General features: G+C 41.4%; 1 protein-coding gene across 2 annotated transcripts in view; it reads left to right on the top strand.

The window, feature by feature from the left end:
• ABCB11 (ATP binding cassette subfamily B member 11) overlaps positions 1-14159 on the top strand; it is a 121813-nt gene that overhangs the window by 40232 nt on the left and 67422 nt on the right. The window contains exons 1-2 of one of the 2 annotated variants that reach the window (XM_020789443.3): positions 4863-4987; positions 10472-10566. In XM_020789443.3, the coding sequence (XP_020645102.3) occupies positions 10476-10566 (91 nt within the window). In that variant the 5' untranslated portion in view covers positions 4863-4987; positions 10472-10475. Of the gene's footprint in view, positions 1-4862; positions 4988-10471; positions 10567-14159 lie in introns of those variants that run through there. The other variant, XM_072981759.2, reaches the window with a different exon arrangement.

Below are 14159 nucleotides of genomic sequence, written 5' to 3' on the forward strand. Positions count from 1 at the left end.
TGGCTAGGACTGAGGGAATTATATTCCCAACAGATCCGGAGGGTGACAGACAGTTGCCCACACCATTTCTGAAACTGATTGGTAAGAAAGTTACACCAGACATAGACCCCGAAGGTGCAACTAGAGAGTGAAGTGGTCCCAAGCTGGATTGGGCTAAACAGGGTGCTTGAAAGTACAATCTGAGATTTAGCGCTATCCTTGCATCCTCACACAAGGATGGAGTGATTTCAGGACGGGAAGCCACACAGCACCTCAGAGTGATCCTATTTAGCCCCTTCTTCCCGCTCAGCCTCCATGTCCTTACGTCCTCCCCGCCTCCCCCTCTGTGGGGGGGGAGTGGGGACAGCTTATTTATTGATAAGTGGGGACCATTTCATAGGTCTCCCACCGAAGGGAAACAGCACTTGTAAAGAAGGAAAGGAAAGGGGGAAAAAAGGTCCTTCTCTACATTGTCTCCTGTCTCCCTGAAACGACATAGGAAGTTGGAGGAAAGCTGGAATTATTTCTCATTATTTTTGAGGACCGCTCTCACCACCCCTTGATGGCAGAGCTTCTATGTCCTTCACATCTGTGTGACCGACATTTAAAAGACTAATTCTAAAATGGAGAAGGAAGTTCCACTGACTAAAACATACAAGCTGCTAAACATTACCTGCTATTACCCAGCTTCCAACAGCGTGGGGGTTTCTCCTATGGGGTAGAGAGGAAGGTTGGTGGGGACTTTTCACTTTGCACCAGCTCGACTGACATTTTTGTTGTTGTTTCTCCTTGATAAACATGAGGTAATTGTGTGATCATTTGTACCTGGAAAAAAAACCCTTGTAACCTGATGCAGCATTGCAGGGAATGACAAAAAGGTATACACCCTAAATGGGATTATTTGTTCTTTTATTTTAATAACACTCCCTTTCTAAACACTCCTTTTTCAATGTCATTTGCATGAGAATATCGGATGTACAAACCAGAACTTGAGGAAGTTACTGTTTTGGGAAATGGTGACTCTACAATGGGCCATGAAGGAGTCTGGGAGCTGAAAAAAAGAGGTTTTTCCAAGAGGTGTTACCATAGCAGGCCCAGTCTTTTGTGATCCATAGGGCAACACACGCAAGAAGAAGGAGGGGTGAGAATTCAGAGTAAAGGTGACGGGACATCCCTGCTTGTATTACTGAAAGCAAAAGCAAAACAAGTGTCGCTCAGCTTTGATCAAACAGCTTATCCTAAACCTGGAAACATTCCTAGCCCTGGGGGGGAACCCACCTAAAGGCAGAAAGAGATGTTAAAGTAAGCCCATAATTAGAACAGAAAGTGTATTAATGTCAGAAAGATGTGATTCAGGCAGACTTCCAGGTTTGAGAAATGAGATTTCAAAGGAAAGCTCTATGTAAGTCCTGAAGACCAAACTCAAAAAGCAAACCAGCTGATTTGCCACACCAGGAGATAAGAGAAAGTCCTGCTGTGACACAATCAACCTTTAAGAACTTTCCTTTTATAATCACAGACTATTTATAGCATAGGTTTCTGCCCAACCCATCCTGTATGGAAATCAATGGGTCTGGGGATAATATTTGCTACTGGGGAGGGAGAAAAATACCTCTCCCCAGAAAGGATCCTTGTGCCTGAGAGTCTCTTGTAAAAAAAAAAGGGGGGGGCTTTCCCTTCCAGGCATTTTCTCCAGAGTAACCAATGGTGTAGTACTAAGTTATGAAATGCAGGTGGCTCATCTTGACAAGATCTCTTTGCCACACAAGGGGATGGGCTCTGAAAGCACAGACAGTTGTGGTGACCCATATCTGAGTGGAGATACTTGAGACTGCATGAGACTTCTCAGGAGTTCCTTTTCTAGTAACAAGGAAAACGCTTTTATCTAGCTCAGCAATTTTCTTCTCCTTTATATTTTTCAGAGCTTGGAAAAAATGAATTGTATAGCTCAGAGTTAGGAAAAGTTGCTTTCTTTAACCATGTGCCTTGTAGATTGAGATAGCTGTGGTCCAAAAAAAAAAGTACAACAATGTATCGGTGCCAGGAAAATCCATCTCTAGTCCGGTTCCAATGATCATTGCAGCTAAATTAAGAAGAAATGGAGAAAGGTAGATCATCCTTAGTAATCAATTCCAGCTCTGTGAATCCTGGCTTCACCAAAACACTAAAAGCAGTCTTTCTACGAGCATATGGTACTGTCGTTGGAGATGGCAAGTTGTTGGAGGACTGCAGTCAAGCTTCTGCTTATGGCCTTATGGAGTCAGGTAGCCGTTTCAAGGTTGACTCCACCTTCTATCCTTCTGAACTCGCTAAATTGAGTATCTAACTTGCTGAGGGGCGGGGTTCAATGTGCAGCCTGCATAATGAAATTGTAAACCACCCAGAGAGTGCTCTAAATACTACGGGGTGGTATATAAGCAGCACACTTTGCTTTTGTTGCTGCTGCTGTCACTGTTGTTGTTTTTAAAGCATTATTCTTGGCTGCTCTCAGAAATTCTTAGCATCTGTGGCTTGCAAATGATCAGACTTATGATTCACTTTGCTCTTTCTGTGGGCTAAAAGCTGTAACTGTAAGCAGGCCTACTTGGACAAGTCAGTCATGCTGGAAATCATGGGACCTGCTTCTGGCAAACCAGACAGTTATTTGGGGGAGGAAAGAGAGAGAGAGGGCACCTCAGAGGGAGGAGATGCCATATGACATGCTTATTATTCCGGAGACATTTTTTTTTAAAGCATTGATTCAGTATTTCAAGGAACTGATGAGAGTCCAAGGGCAAGAACCACCCTTACAAAAGTATGTACAAGGACTCTCCAATTTTATAAAAAAAACACTGTAGTACTTCTGAACTAGGAACTTATGTTAGCCTGTTGAAGCATGCTTAACAAAAATAAGAAGGAAGGAACCCTTGACTTCCAAACTAAACCTAATCATCTTTAACTCTTTTGGTTTTATTTCTGCTTTTATTTTATACATATAATACACATGGGGAAACTGGCTGCTCCATTAGGAATGGTGTATACACACACACACACACACAAACACACACACAGAGAGAGAGACCTGCTTGGTGTTTATGTAAGATTTACACCATTTGTCACAGCTACTTGAAAAAGTCCCAGGGTGTATCTTGATTGCATATCATATGGACTTGCTGAGCAGGACTGAGCTAGAGCCAGAGGTGGCATCAACCTCTCTTGGAGTCTATTAGTTTCTGGTGGAGAAATTTATCTCCCTGACCCAGAAGCAAAGGAGCAGCAGAACTGATGGAGAACCAGTAATGGCAACAGAGTGTCAGAAGGACTGGAGGAACCTTCTAAAGAAACGCCACTCATTTTGTGTTTGGCCTCCATTACCAAGCAAAGCTGGACTGGGGCTATACCGAGCAAGGAACTGAAGACCTGGACCTCGGTCTTGAGCATCTTCTTTTTCAGTTTAAAAAAAAAAACACATGCAGCTTAGCAGCAATAATTCTTTTCTTTTCTTTTTTGGACTGCAACTTAAAAAATTTACTATTTTTTAAAAAAATTAATGTTCTGCTACTTAGTGACACAGATACCTTTTTGAAGGACTTGGTGGGCAATAGGTACAGCTGTTCAGTCATCACTGAAAGGACAACACACACACACACACACACACACACACACACACACACACACACACACACCTTTGAGAGATTGTGGGTCAAAGTGTAAATTACAATAGAACATCTTAGAGTAGGCATCCTTCAGTCTCAAAAGACTATGGTAATGTGCTCTGAATAGAGGTCTTCGAAGAACATCTAGCATGGCTGAGGGGGCCAATTCGAGAGTGACCATCCCTTCCACACTGAAGAGAAATACAATCTGTCCCCTGTCCAGCTCCCTGATTTGGCTGGTTTCGGGACTGCCTCTTTGCCTCGGCCTGCTGGACAAGGGTCTCTTCAAATTGGGAGAGGCCATGATGCACCGCCTGCCTCCAGGCTGAACACTCAGACGTCAACTTTTCCCATCTGTTGATAACACATTGTTAAGAGCTAAAATCATTTTTAGTGTTGGAGAGACGTGTTCCCCACAGACTTTCGTGGATGAATGATCATTTTTGCCCATGAAGCTCATGCTATTTCCCAAAGTCCAGTCACAGGTCTGATTTACTGCACTCTGAAGTTAATGCAAGTGGCTACCTAAGGACACATACCCTTCTCTCCTACCTAGGACCTTTATGTCCAGACTCTGCCGTGACCTAACCACATCAACCTTTTTCTGTTTGGGACTTTCATGAGCTCTGAAAGTCCTTTAAAATATAGATTATTCACACCATGTGAGGCCTCTCATCTCACTGCTTTCCTGCCTAGCTGGAAGATAAAACCTTAAAGGGCTTTTCTAGACAGTTCTAAATAACATTTCTAGGCTAGGACAAATCAAGATGGGGCTTTCCATTAGATGCTCTCTGGCTAATTAGTTAGCTGTTGAGCTGTCAAGAGAAGAGGTGGAAATAGATGTTATGTGCAAATTTTGATAACGGCACGAACCCCTTTAAAACTCCAGTGTTAAAAGACAGACCAGTGTGACAACTTTCAAAGTGCTTTTTAAAGAAAACTGACAGCATATAGTGAGAATGAGTAAAGGCCAATCCCAACCACGTATATTTTCTAATTCTTTGTATGTCAATAATCAATTGGTAGTATAATGTTACTTGGTAAAATAGTAGAAAACAGCTGAATTAATTTCTTTTCTGCATCTTTGAGAGTATTGTTTCAACAAACGTCTGTAGTCTCCATTACTTTGCTACTCAGTTGTATGGTAATTTTAGACAAGTTAAAAATTCTACACGAGATGTCAATGAACCCTGATGGCCACATAGTTATTGACCTGTGTGTAAACAGTCTGTGACAACTTGGGGCTTACATCCTGATAAATGGGTTACTACGTTGAATGCTGAAAATGAAGGAAGGACGCATTGGCTAACTTCACATTATTGGATCCTACCAACTGACTTCTCTGTCTCTTCTGTCGTTTTGACTTCAAGGAGGTACATATTTTTTCTCTCTCTCTCCACTATTGGCCAGTGTCCTCTTGCTACTCCTTAGCTAAAAAACATCTGCTGACTCAATGGGGTTTGTACAAGTGTGGACTCACCTTTGAGAAGTTCAGTTGACAGGACTAGTCTTAGTTGTGACTAGCAAGAGGATAATGGCCTTAGCTTTTAATCTTAATAATAATAATAATAATATTGCTAACTTATATTGCTTTTGGGGGAAAAAACAATCTTCTGAACAGATTGTGATGTTACTGTAATCAAGGGAAGGAAAAAGGAGCTTTGTTTGTGGAATGCTGGTGGATTGTCACGTCCTGAATGACCTGGTATATGAAACTCCATTTTAGCAAAGTCATGTTGTTGAGGTTGCAGTTGTTATGTGCAGTCATGTCTACCTTCAACTTATAGTGACTCTATCAACAAGAGGTCTCCAAAATGGCCTCTCCTCAATAGCCCTGCTCAGCTCTTGTAAACTCACGGCTGCTGCTTCCTTTAGGGAGTCCCCTCCTCTTTTCCTGCCACTTCCCACCTTTCCTATCATTATTGTCTTTTCCAGAATATCCCACTTTCTCATGATGTGCCCAGAGTAGGACAGCCTCAGTTTCAACATTTTTGTCTCCAGGGATAGTTTGGGCTTGATTTGATCTAGGACCTTTTTTGTTCATCTTTGTGGCAGTCCAGGGTATTCACAAAGCTCTCCTCCAATTACAGGTTTCAAATGAATCAATTTTTTTCTCCTGTCGGCATTCTTCACTGTGCCACTTTCACACATGTACATGGTGATAAAAAAATACAATAAAGTGGATGATCTCCAGTGACACATCCTTAATGATCTTTTCTAATTCCTTCATTGCTGCCCTTTTGAGTCTTAGTCTTCTGATTTCTTGGCTGCAGTCTCCTTTTGGATTGACGATTGAACCAAGGTATACAAAACCTTGCACGATTGCAATATTTTCATTGTCAATAGTGAAAGTTGTGTCGTTCTTCTTCAAGTTCAACTGAAGTTGTGTTTTGGCACTTTCTTCTTTCACTTTCAGTAAAAGTCATTTCGAGTCATTCTGCTTTCTGCTCATAAGACGGTGTCATTTGCATGTCTTAAATTATTGATGTCTCTTTCGGCTGTTTTCACTTCTCCTTCATCTGAGTCCAGTCTGGCTTTCCGTGCAATATGTTCTGTGTACAGATTGAACAGAAAAGGAGTTAGAAATTGTTGCAGTTCTGAATTTTGGTTAAAAATCTTAAACTGCGTAGCAGAAGTGCAAGGCCATAGAGAGGAGAATTAGCTTCAAGTCCCCCTAGAGTAAACCACCAGCCAAAACTACTAGAAATAGCATATGAAGCTGAAATAATTCCAATAAAAATCATCCTTGTCTGACACCTTTGACAAAAGGAAACCATTCTGTCTCTCTATATTCTGTCCTAACAGTAGCTTCTTGTCCACAATACAGATTACCCAGAAGGACAATCAAGTGCTGGGGAACACCCATTTCTTTCAGAACAAGCGATAGCTTTTCATGACCTGCATAGTCAAAGGGTTTGCTGTAGTCTAATAAGCACAGACTGATCTTTTTCTGAAATTCTGCTGCACTCCAGGAGCCAGCATATATCTGTGATATGATCTCGAGTGCCTTTTCACTCCATTATTGAAACACCCTAAACATTGCTTTGTTTGCATGGGAAATTAAAGAAATAGTCCTATAGTTACTAAACTCCTTGGCATCTCCTTCAACCGGAATGTATATTGAACATTGCTAGTCTGTGGGCCATTGCTTTGTTTTCTGCATTTGTCGGCATATTCTTGTTAGGATTTTAACAGATCCAGTCTCTATGGCTTCAAATAATTCTGTTTGTATTCTATCTACCCCCTGGTGATTTATTTCTCTCTAATGCTTCCAGAGCCGTTTTCACTTAATTGTCTAGAAGTGCAGTTTCTTTATCATAGGATTCCTCTTCAATGGACTCTGTCATCCTTTTATATCTTTTGTGTAAGTCTTCAATACACTGTTCCCACCTTCTCTTTATTTTATCCTGGTGAGATAGGACACTTCTCTATTGACTGGTCATTCAGCATTCCTACTCTAGGCTTAAATTTCCCTTTGATTTCTTGGATCTTCTGGAAGAGATATATTGTTTTCCCTTTTTGTTGTGGTCTTCTGCTTCTTTGCACTGGTTATTGTAATACAGTGGTGCCTCGCATGACTAATGTAATTCATTCCGCGAGTAGCACTGTCTTGCAAAAAAATCGTCTTGTGAAAAGTGGTTTCCCATAGGAATGCATTGCAATGCATTCCTATGGGAACCTTGCAAGACAAATGATTTTTTTTTTTTGTCTTGCGAGGCATCGGTCTTGGGGGGAAAATTGTCTTGCGAAGCATGGCCATAGAAGAAGCCGTCTTGCGAGGCATCATAGCAATCGAAAAAACCATTTGTCTTGCGGTTTTTTCATCCCGCGAGGCATTTGTCTTGCGAGGCACCACTGTAATTCTCTTTGGCACTACATGACAATCACTGAAAAACTGTTCTTGGGGTCCTGACTCTATTTCTGTCATCTTTTAATTCTGCTTCTCACCTACCCTTTACAATTTTGAAACTGCAAATATCCTGTTCCAGTCCACTTTAGTTCATTGACACCAAACACTGCAATGTTTGCACATTCCATTTCTTGCTTTATGGTTTCTATTTTGCCTTGGTTCATACTTCTCACATTCCCTGTTCCAATTATCTGTCTTGTGCAGCATCAGACTTTCCTTTCACTTCAGTGCCCATCCACCACTAGACATCCTTTCAGCTTAAATCTAGGTGCACCATGAGTGGACAGAGCTATTTGTACTTGTCCTTTGCTCTTCCCCAGTGGCTGATTGGGTGCTTTCTGACCTGGGACTTTCATCTTCCAGCACCATCCCTTGTTTCATTTTGGACTGTCTTATCATCGGATTTTCATGATAAGGAAAGTTCAGCAGGGGGTTACCATTGCCACCGTCTGCACAAAACTAACAAAAGTTACCTTGTGTGTCACCACCATTGCCTGCTCCTCCTCCTCCAGTATCACCACCCTTTGAAGAGGGCGGATGCATCTTAGTCTGGTGTTTCAGCTGTGCCTATTCCACCTTGGGTAACCCTACTAAGATTCCAGGCTCATCATGGAGTCTGGCCCCCTTGACAGCATGCTCTGCTGTGGTGTAGCTTCTTTCCCCATCTTTATGTGAAGTTTTGAAATACTTTTCAAAAAATTTAGCAAGTTGGCCTGCCTGGCCCTGCCAAAACATTCAGCCCTTCTTCTCAGTGGCAGCTCACACTGCAAACTCATCATCATCACAACTGTGGCCTTGGTTCTGTAGCCACATAGCTGTTTGTTCATTTATGCAAAACATTTATATGCCGCCTTTCTCCTAAAGGATCCAAGGCAGCTCATAGTGTTAAGAGAAACAAAGTCAAAAGATAAATAATAAATTATTACAATGTTTGAGAAGCATTGAATAGCTAGCATAAATTAGAGAGTGAAAGACTCTCTTATTTATACATGAGTCCATGAAACATCTTTGTGATATTTAAAATATCATGTTAAAGAAGAAGATGTGGGAACAAGGGACTCTGAACTGGATTGGAGCAGCAGGACTGGGAAGGAAACTAATTTTCCCCCACTGTCATTTAACCTGAGAGTCCAAGTCTAACGATTCATCTGTTTTTATTGTTGACATTCCTTGTTCTTAAAGGTTTGAATCATTACCTTTGTGACCATACTGGCTGGAGAAGCCTGTAAGTTGTAATCAAGGCAGTTTGTCTTAGTTTCACTTGCTCTCATTTCCGACCAAACCTACAGTACCTCCTGACAGCCACTATAGTGGATGCTTCAGAATATGGTTTTGTTTTGTTTTGAAAAATACAGAGTCCTCAGGCCAAACAGCGGTATCCCTAGGAGACCTGGGCAAAAGACATGAAACGTAAAACAGGAGCTTTGAGTTGACTCAGTTCTCAAATTATGGGGAGAACCAAGGGGAATTCTTACATTGATGCTTCAATTTTCTACACCAAATTCTAGGCCAAAGAGGGATTTCAAAGCAGCTACCTGGATGATCAGTAATCCTAGCTTATTTGCAGTTAGTAATGAGCTGAATGAGAAGTTGACGGGTTTGGAAGCCATTAAGAAGAACTGTTACATATCATACCAAACCAAACCCAACATCCTCTTATTGCCTACCATTGCAGTTATTCAAGACAGTGTTAATACCAAGGTTGTCATATATTGAGGCACAGGAAAGGGAGCAAGAAAGATCTGTACTAGGCTGGAGTTTTGAGGTCACCATGATTGAGCACCTACCAATATACAGCTGGAGACCTAGAAGGGCCTGTTGCTGACACCAGTGGCAGAGGCCTTCTTAGAACATAACATAAAGGCTGCTAGATGCAGAACAGAGCTGAGTTCCATGATTTGTCACAGCAAAGTAAAAAGAGTCCAAGAGGAGCAGGGGCTGAAGTGAATGGCAGTTGGCCTCAGAAACAGGATAACATTGGCCACACCAAATCAACTGGTGGCCTTAACCTTGTCATCGGCCTTGACAAATATTCTTCTTTCCAGTGACAGACATCCCTAATGCGCAGGGGGGAAAGGTCTGTCCCTGTGTGTGAACTGCTAAAATGTGTGTTTGTGTCTGAACTCCTTCAGTGAACCTAGTTGTGGGTTCCATGTGATGTTCTTCACCAACTGTTAACTCCTTGTAAGCTAAACTTGATTGTGTACCCTGGGTCTATATAACGTATGTAATAATTGGAACACATGACTAACACCTGCAAGAGTGTGTCAACACTACAGAGATATGAGAGTCTGACAACTGTCAGGGCTCCAACCTACAGAGTGCTGAGATGTGAAATTTGGTGAGTGACTTGCATTGCCTAAAGTGTTAAAGCCCTTTAGTGCATTTCCCTGAACTACCGTGCTAGAATCCTCTAGATTGAACCACACATTCCAAGGTTTTTCAGGACGGAGCCATGACCATTAAAGTGGCATCCAACTTCAGTAACGATGTAGTGAAAATATGTTTCTAGAGGCTATTCAGATGAAATTAAACACACACACACACCATGAATGTGTGGAGAATGGACAATACGAATGACCATAACGCTAGCTATTTTCTAGGCCACATGTGGTATTGTCCAGGTTCCCCTACTGTTTTAACTATATGTTGTTCTTTGAGGATGATGTTTCTAATTTATATTATCAAATCTAGATTGTAAGCGATGCTGGAAGCTGCCACAATAAAGTTGGGGTTTCCAAGATTTTTCATAAGTAGATAGACAGGTATACAGATGGATGAAAGTCAAAACAAATGAACTCATCAGGTTATATACAGGTTATACTTTATACTTCACTCAACGAAATAATGCAAGTGTAAGTTAGACCAATGCCAGGCCTGTTGAAAATTGTCATACACTTTAAAAAAAAACAAGCAACAATAGCCACACTTTGTTTCATTTTTGTAGAAACATGAAGACGCAGCCTGTGTCCGAGCCAGTTACTTTGTGCAGTATTAAGAAAGTTGGAGAAGACAATTATGCCTTCGAATCAGATGGAACACGTAAGCATTTAAACTCTTCTTGGCTTATTATATCTGCTCTGATACACATTTGTTCATTTCACTCCTGGGTCGTGGATTTCAAAAGTATTTGCTTTATTTCAAGCTGGTGTGAAGAATCCTGATAAATTACTTCTATTAAGTTCTTATACTCTCTGCCTCACAATATTCTTGCCTTCAATGTGTTCTCAGAATTTAACTGAATATATTCATTGGCTTGGATGGTAACTAATAATCTAACTAAGAAGTAACTTTTCATCAACTTCTGTCCATGGTATATTTGTGCCACCAAAGGGAGCATGTTTGTCAGTGCTTTCTCACACCCAATGGTTCTTTGCCCATACAGAAGTGTGGTATAAAACCATTCTACCCCTGGAAAGGCAGACCACACTCATGTCCAGAGAACATTCTCTTTCACAATTTATCACTAATCTGTTCAGTCTGCTTGCTATGTGTTCGTTATATGCATTATTTCGCCACATTAGCTTTTGAAAAGGATTAAACCAATTCATGAAGATCACGGCCAAAGAGAACATTATAAATAAATCCATCATTAGAAGAGAGAATTCCTTGGGGGTTAAAAATATGTATTGTCGTTGTAGGAGCTTTTCACGTTTCCTGTATTTTGCATATTAACTTGTTTAGTTTTTGATTGGTCTTTGGGACATAAACATAAGCTTAATTTGCAAATCTGAGTTTTCAGACATGAAAGTTTACCGGAATCATGTATCTGAAGTATTAACAGATCTCAGCCTCTAATGTGGGGCTGTCCAGAATGTGTTGCATGGCACGCAGGCGATCCTGCGGCTACAAGTTGTAATGGTGATCCAGTTCAGAAGTACAAGCATTCTGAACTGCTAGTTGGAGAGGATGGTTGCATTTATATTCTCCTTGCTGGCCACTGTGGGAAACAGGATACCTAAATAGACAAGTCTGTGGGTCCATTGACTCTTCTCATGCTTTCATTTGAACAAAGTTTCTTTTCTTTTTCTTTCTTTCTTTCTTTCTTTCTTTCTTTCTTTCTTTCTTTCTTTCTTTCTTTCTTTCTTTCTTTCTTTCTTTCTTTCTTTCTTTCTTTCTTTCTTTCTTTCTTTCTTTCTTTCTTTCTTTTGCACAGGGTATGGTAGTTTGAAGACAAATTGCCTGCATTCCAAAACACTTTTTTTCCATTGCAAATGGTATTTATTCTCATCACAGATAGAAAATCTGTCTGCCTTGATGCATAAACAACAGGTCAGAATAGAAGGTTGTGACTCCAAAGGGATGATGCCATTGGTCATGGGACATCTGGTTAAATACTGTAATGCTTCCTAGGAATGCTTGGCAAGTAGGATTATTTTCAGGATCAAGGGAATGCCTGGCAAAGTGCCATCTGAGTGACCCCCCCCCTCCTGTGGCTCCAACACTGACCGCAAGTCTTCTTTCTTTGTTCATATCAGAACGTTGCACAATTTAAAATGATGGACTAGAGAGGGCCATGAACCACCAGTTAGGCATTTTTGTGCCGGTTCTTTCTACTGGCTGAACAGGTGTTCGGCGACTCCAAGCCCCGCCTCTTCCAGCTGGAGACCACTCAGAGCCGCTGCCTTGGCTTCCCTGCATCTCCTCCTCCAGGTGCTGCCTCTGACTGGGCTCCCATTGGGGGAGGCAGGGGCTTGGAAGTGCCAGATACTGTACTTGTTTGGCCAGTAAATGAACCAGCACAAACCACCAAACCCGCAGTTCGTGCTCATCTCTATTATGGACCTACTTATATGTGATAGAGGTAAAAAAAAAAATTAAAATTAACATATTAAGATAATTAGACTGTTTTTTGACCAGAAGCGGAGACTACTTCAACAGCATTATCTTTGGCCATTGGCTAGATCTTCTTTTGCATGCATGTTGAGGCATATTCCACTGAGAACAAGTGGAGAAGCGGCATTTACGATTCCTCCATAAACCATTTCAGCGTCCTGGGTCTACAATGCTGGGTCTAAAGACTCCATTGGTTGCCTGTGGGCATTGTGAAACATTCGGCAGCTTGCCTTGCCACTGCCCATGGGTGAGGGAATGCTCAGGAGAGGTGTCAGCAGCAGTGGGTCCTGCTGGCAGGATGGGCCCCTTCCCTTCCGAGGGCATAATCAAGGTGCAAGCCCCTGCTGAACCACCGTCTCTCATGAGACAGAATGTCAGTATCTTTTCATAAAAGAATTTTTTTTATCCTTACCAAGGTAAACACGGAAGCCAATGTAACAGATAAGCAACATGCCCTTTTCTAGCTACTAGCTCAGCTCAGATTCGCAGCTGGGAGGAAAAGATGTGAATAACTATCAGTGACTCCAGTGCTGGTCAGTAGTGATCTTTCTCTGCTTCGCTCAGTCATCAGCTCACTTCTCCTGCCTGTTTTGACAAGTTCACAAGAGATAGGAGAAGGCTGTGCCACTCAAAAGGAGGTGGCCCACTCACCTAAATCCACCATAGGATGGAGGAGGAATGGAGAAAGGGCAGGGCAAGAGAGAAGACCTTCTTGCGTCTTCTCCTTTCTGGACAAGGGAGGCAGGAGGCTCCAATTTCAGAGGGGCACTGAAGCTACCCCAGGGTTTCAGTCCAAGCTGTAAAGGAGCTGTCTAAGGTGACAGGGAAAGCATTTGGCCACTTACAAACCTCCTGTGATGTTTGGAAGAACACCCAGGTGAAACTTAGTACCCACTGACCCTGGAGTCAGCAGCCTCCACTGTGTCAGAGAATTGGGGATGAGGAGGTGCTTACCTTAATTATCTGAGGAGTTTGCAAACAGCAAGTTAAAAGTAACAGCATTAAGTCTCCTTTTTTGAGGTAAGGCAGGTCAGCATGATGGTTACATTCAAGCATTTCACATCAACAATATAAATACCATGTTTCCCTGAAAATAAGACAGGGTCTTATATTAATTGTTGCCCTCAAAAATGCATTAGAGCTTATTTCAGGGGATGTTTTATATTTTTTTATGTACAACAATCTACATTTATTCAAATACAGTCATGTCATCTTCTGGTTGCTGCACAAGGGTGGAGGGCAGGGTTTCACTTAACTGGGGCTTATTTTGGGGGTAGGGCTTATATTAGCAGCATCCTGAAAAAACATATTAGGGTTTATTTTCAGTTGAGGTCTTATTTTGGGGGAAACAGGGTACTATACTTTTTTAGCAACTCTTACTACTTCGGAACATTACTTTTGGCAGGGTTGTTTTGGAAAGTCGTATTTTAAGAGGGTTTTTTCAATTTTTTTATTTTTTTAACATAAGGGATGACACTGAGTCAGGAGACACTGAGTCAGGAGAGCAAGAAGCAATAGAGCCAAGATGTACCAGAAGCATGATGAAGAAAAAACAAAAGGATAGTAATCCAAATCAAGATTCTAGAAAACAAATCCACCATAGAAAAGAGTGGCCATCTATATTAAGAAGGAATGGGAGTCCTGTCTGATCTTTGCTTCAGAGGATGGAAGGATAGTAATGGTGGAAATTCAAAGAAAATCTAAAAAATTCCTAACAATCAACATTTATGCATCAAATGGAAACCAAGAAAATTTTTATAAACAATTGCAATGAGAATTGGCAAATAAAGAATATGATC

The sequence above is a fragment of the Pogona vitticeps genome, chromosome 1, assembly GCF_051106095.1.
Source record: "Pogona vitticeps strain Pit_001003342236 chromosome 1, PviZW2.1, whole genome shotgun sequence".
NCBI lineage: Eukaryota > Metazoa > Chordata > Lepidosauria > Squamata > Agamidae > Pogona > Pogona vitticeps.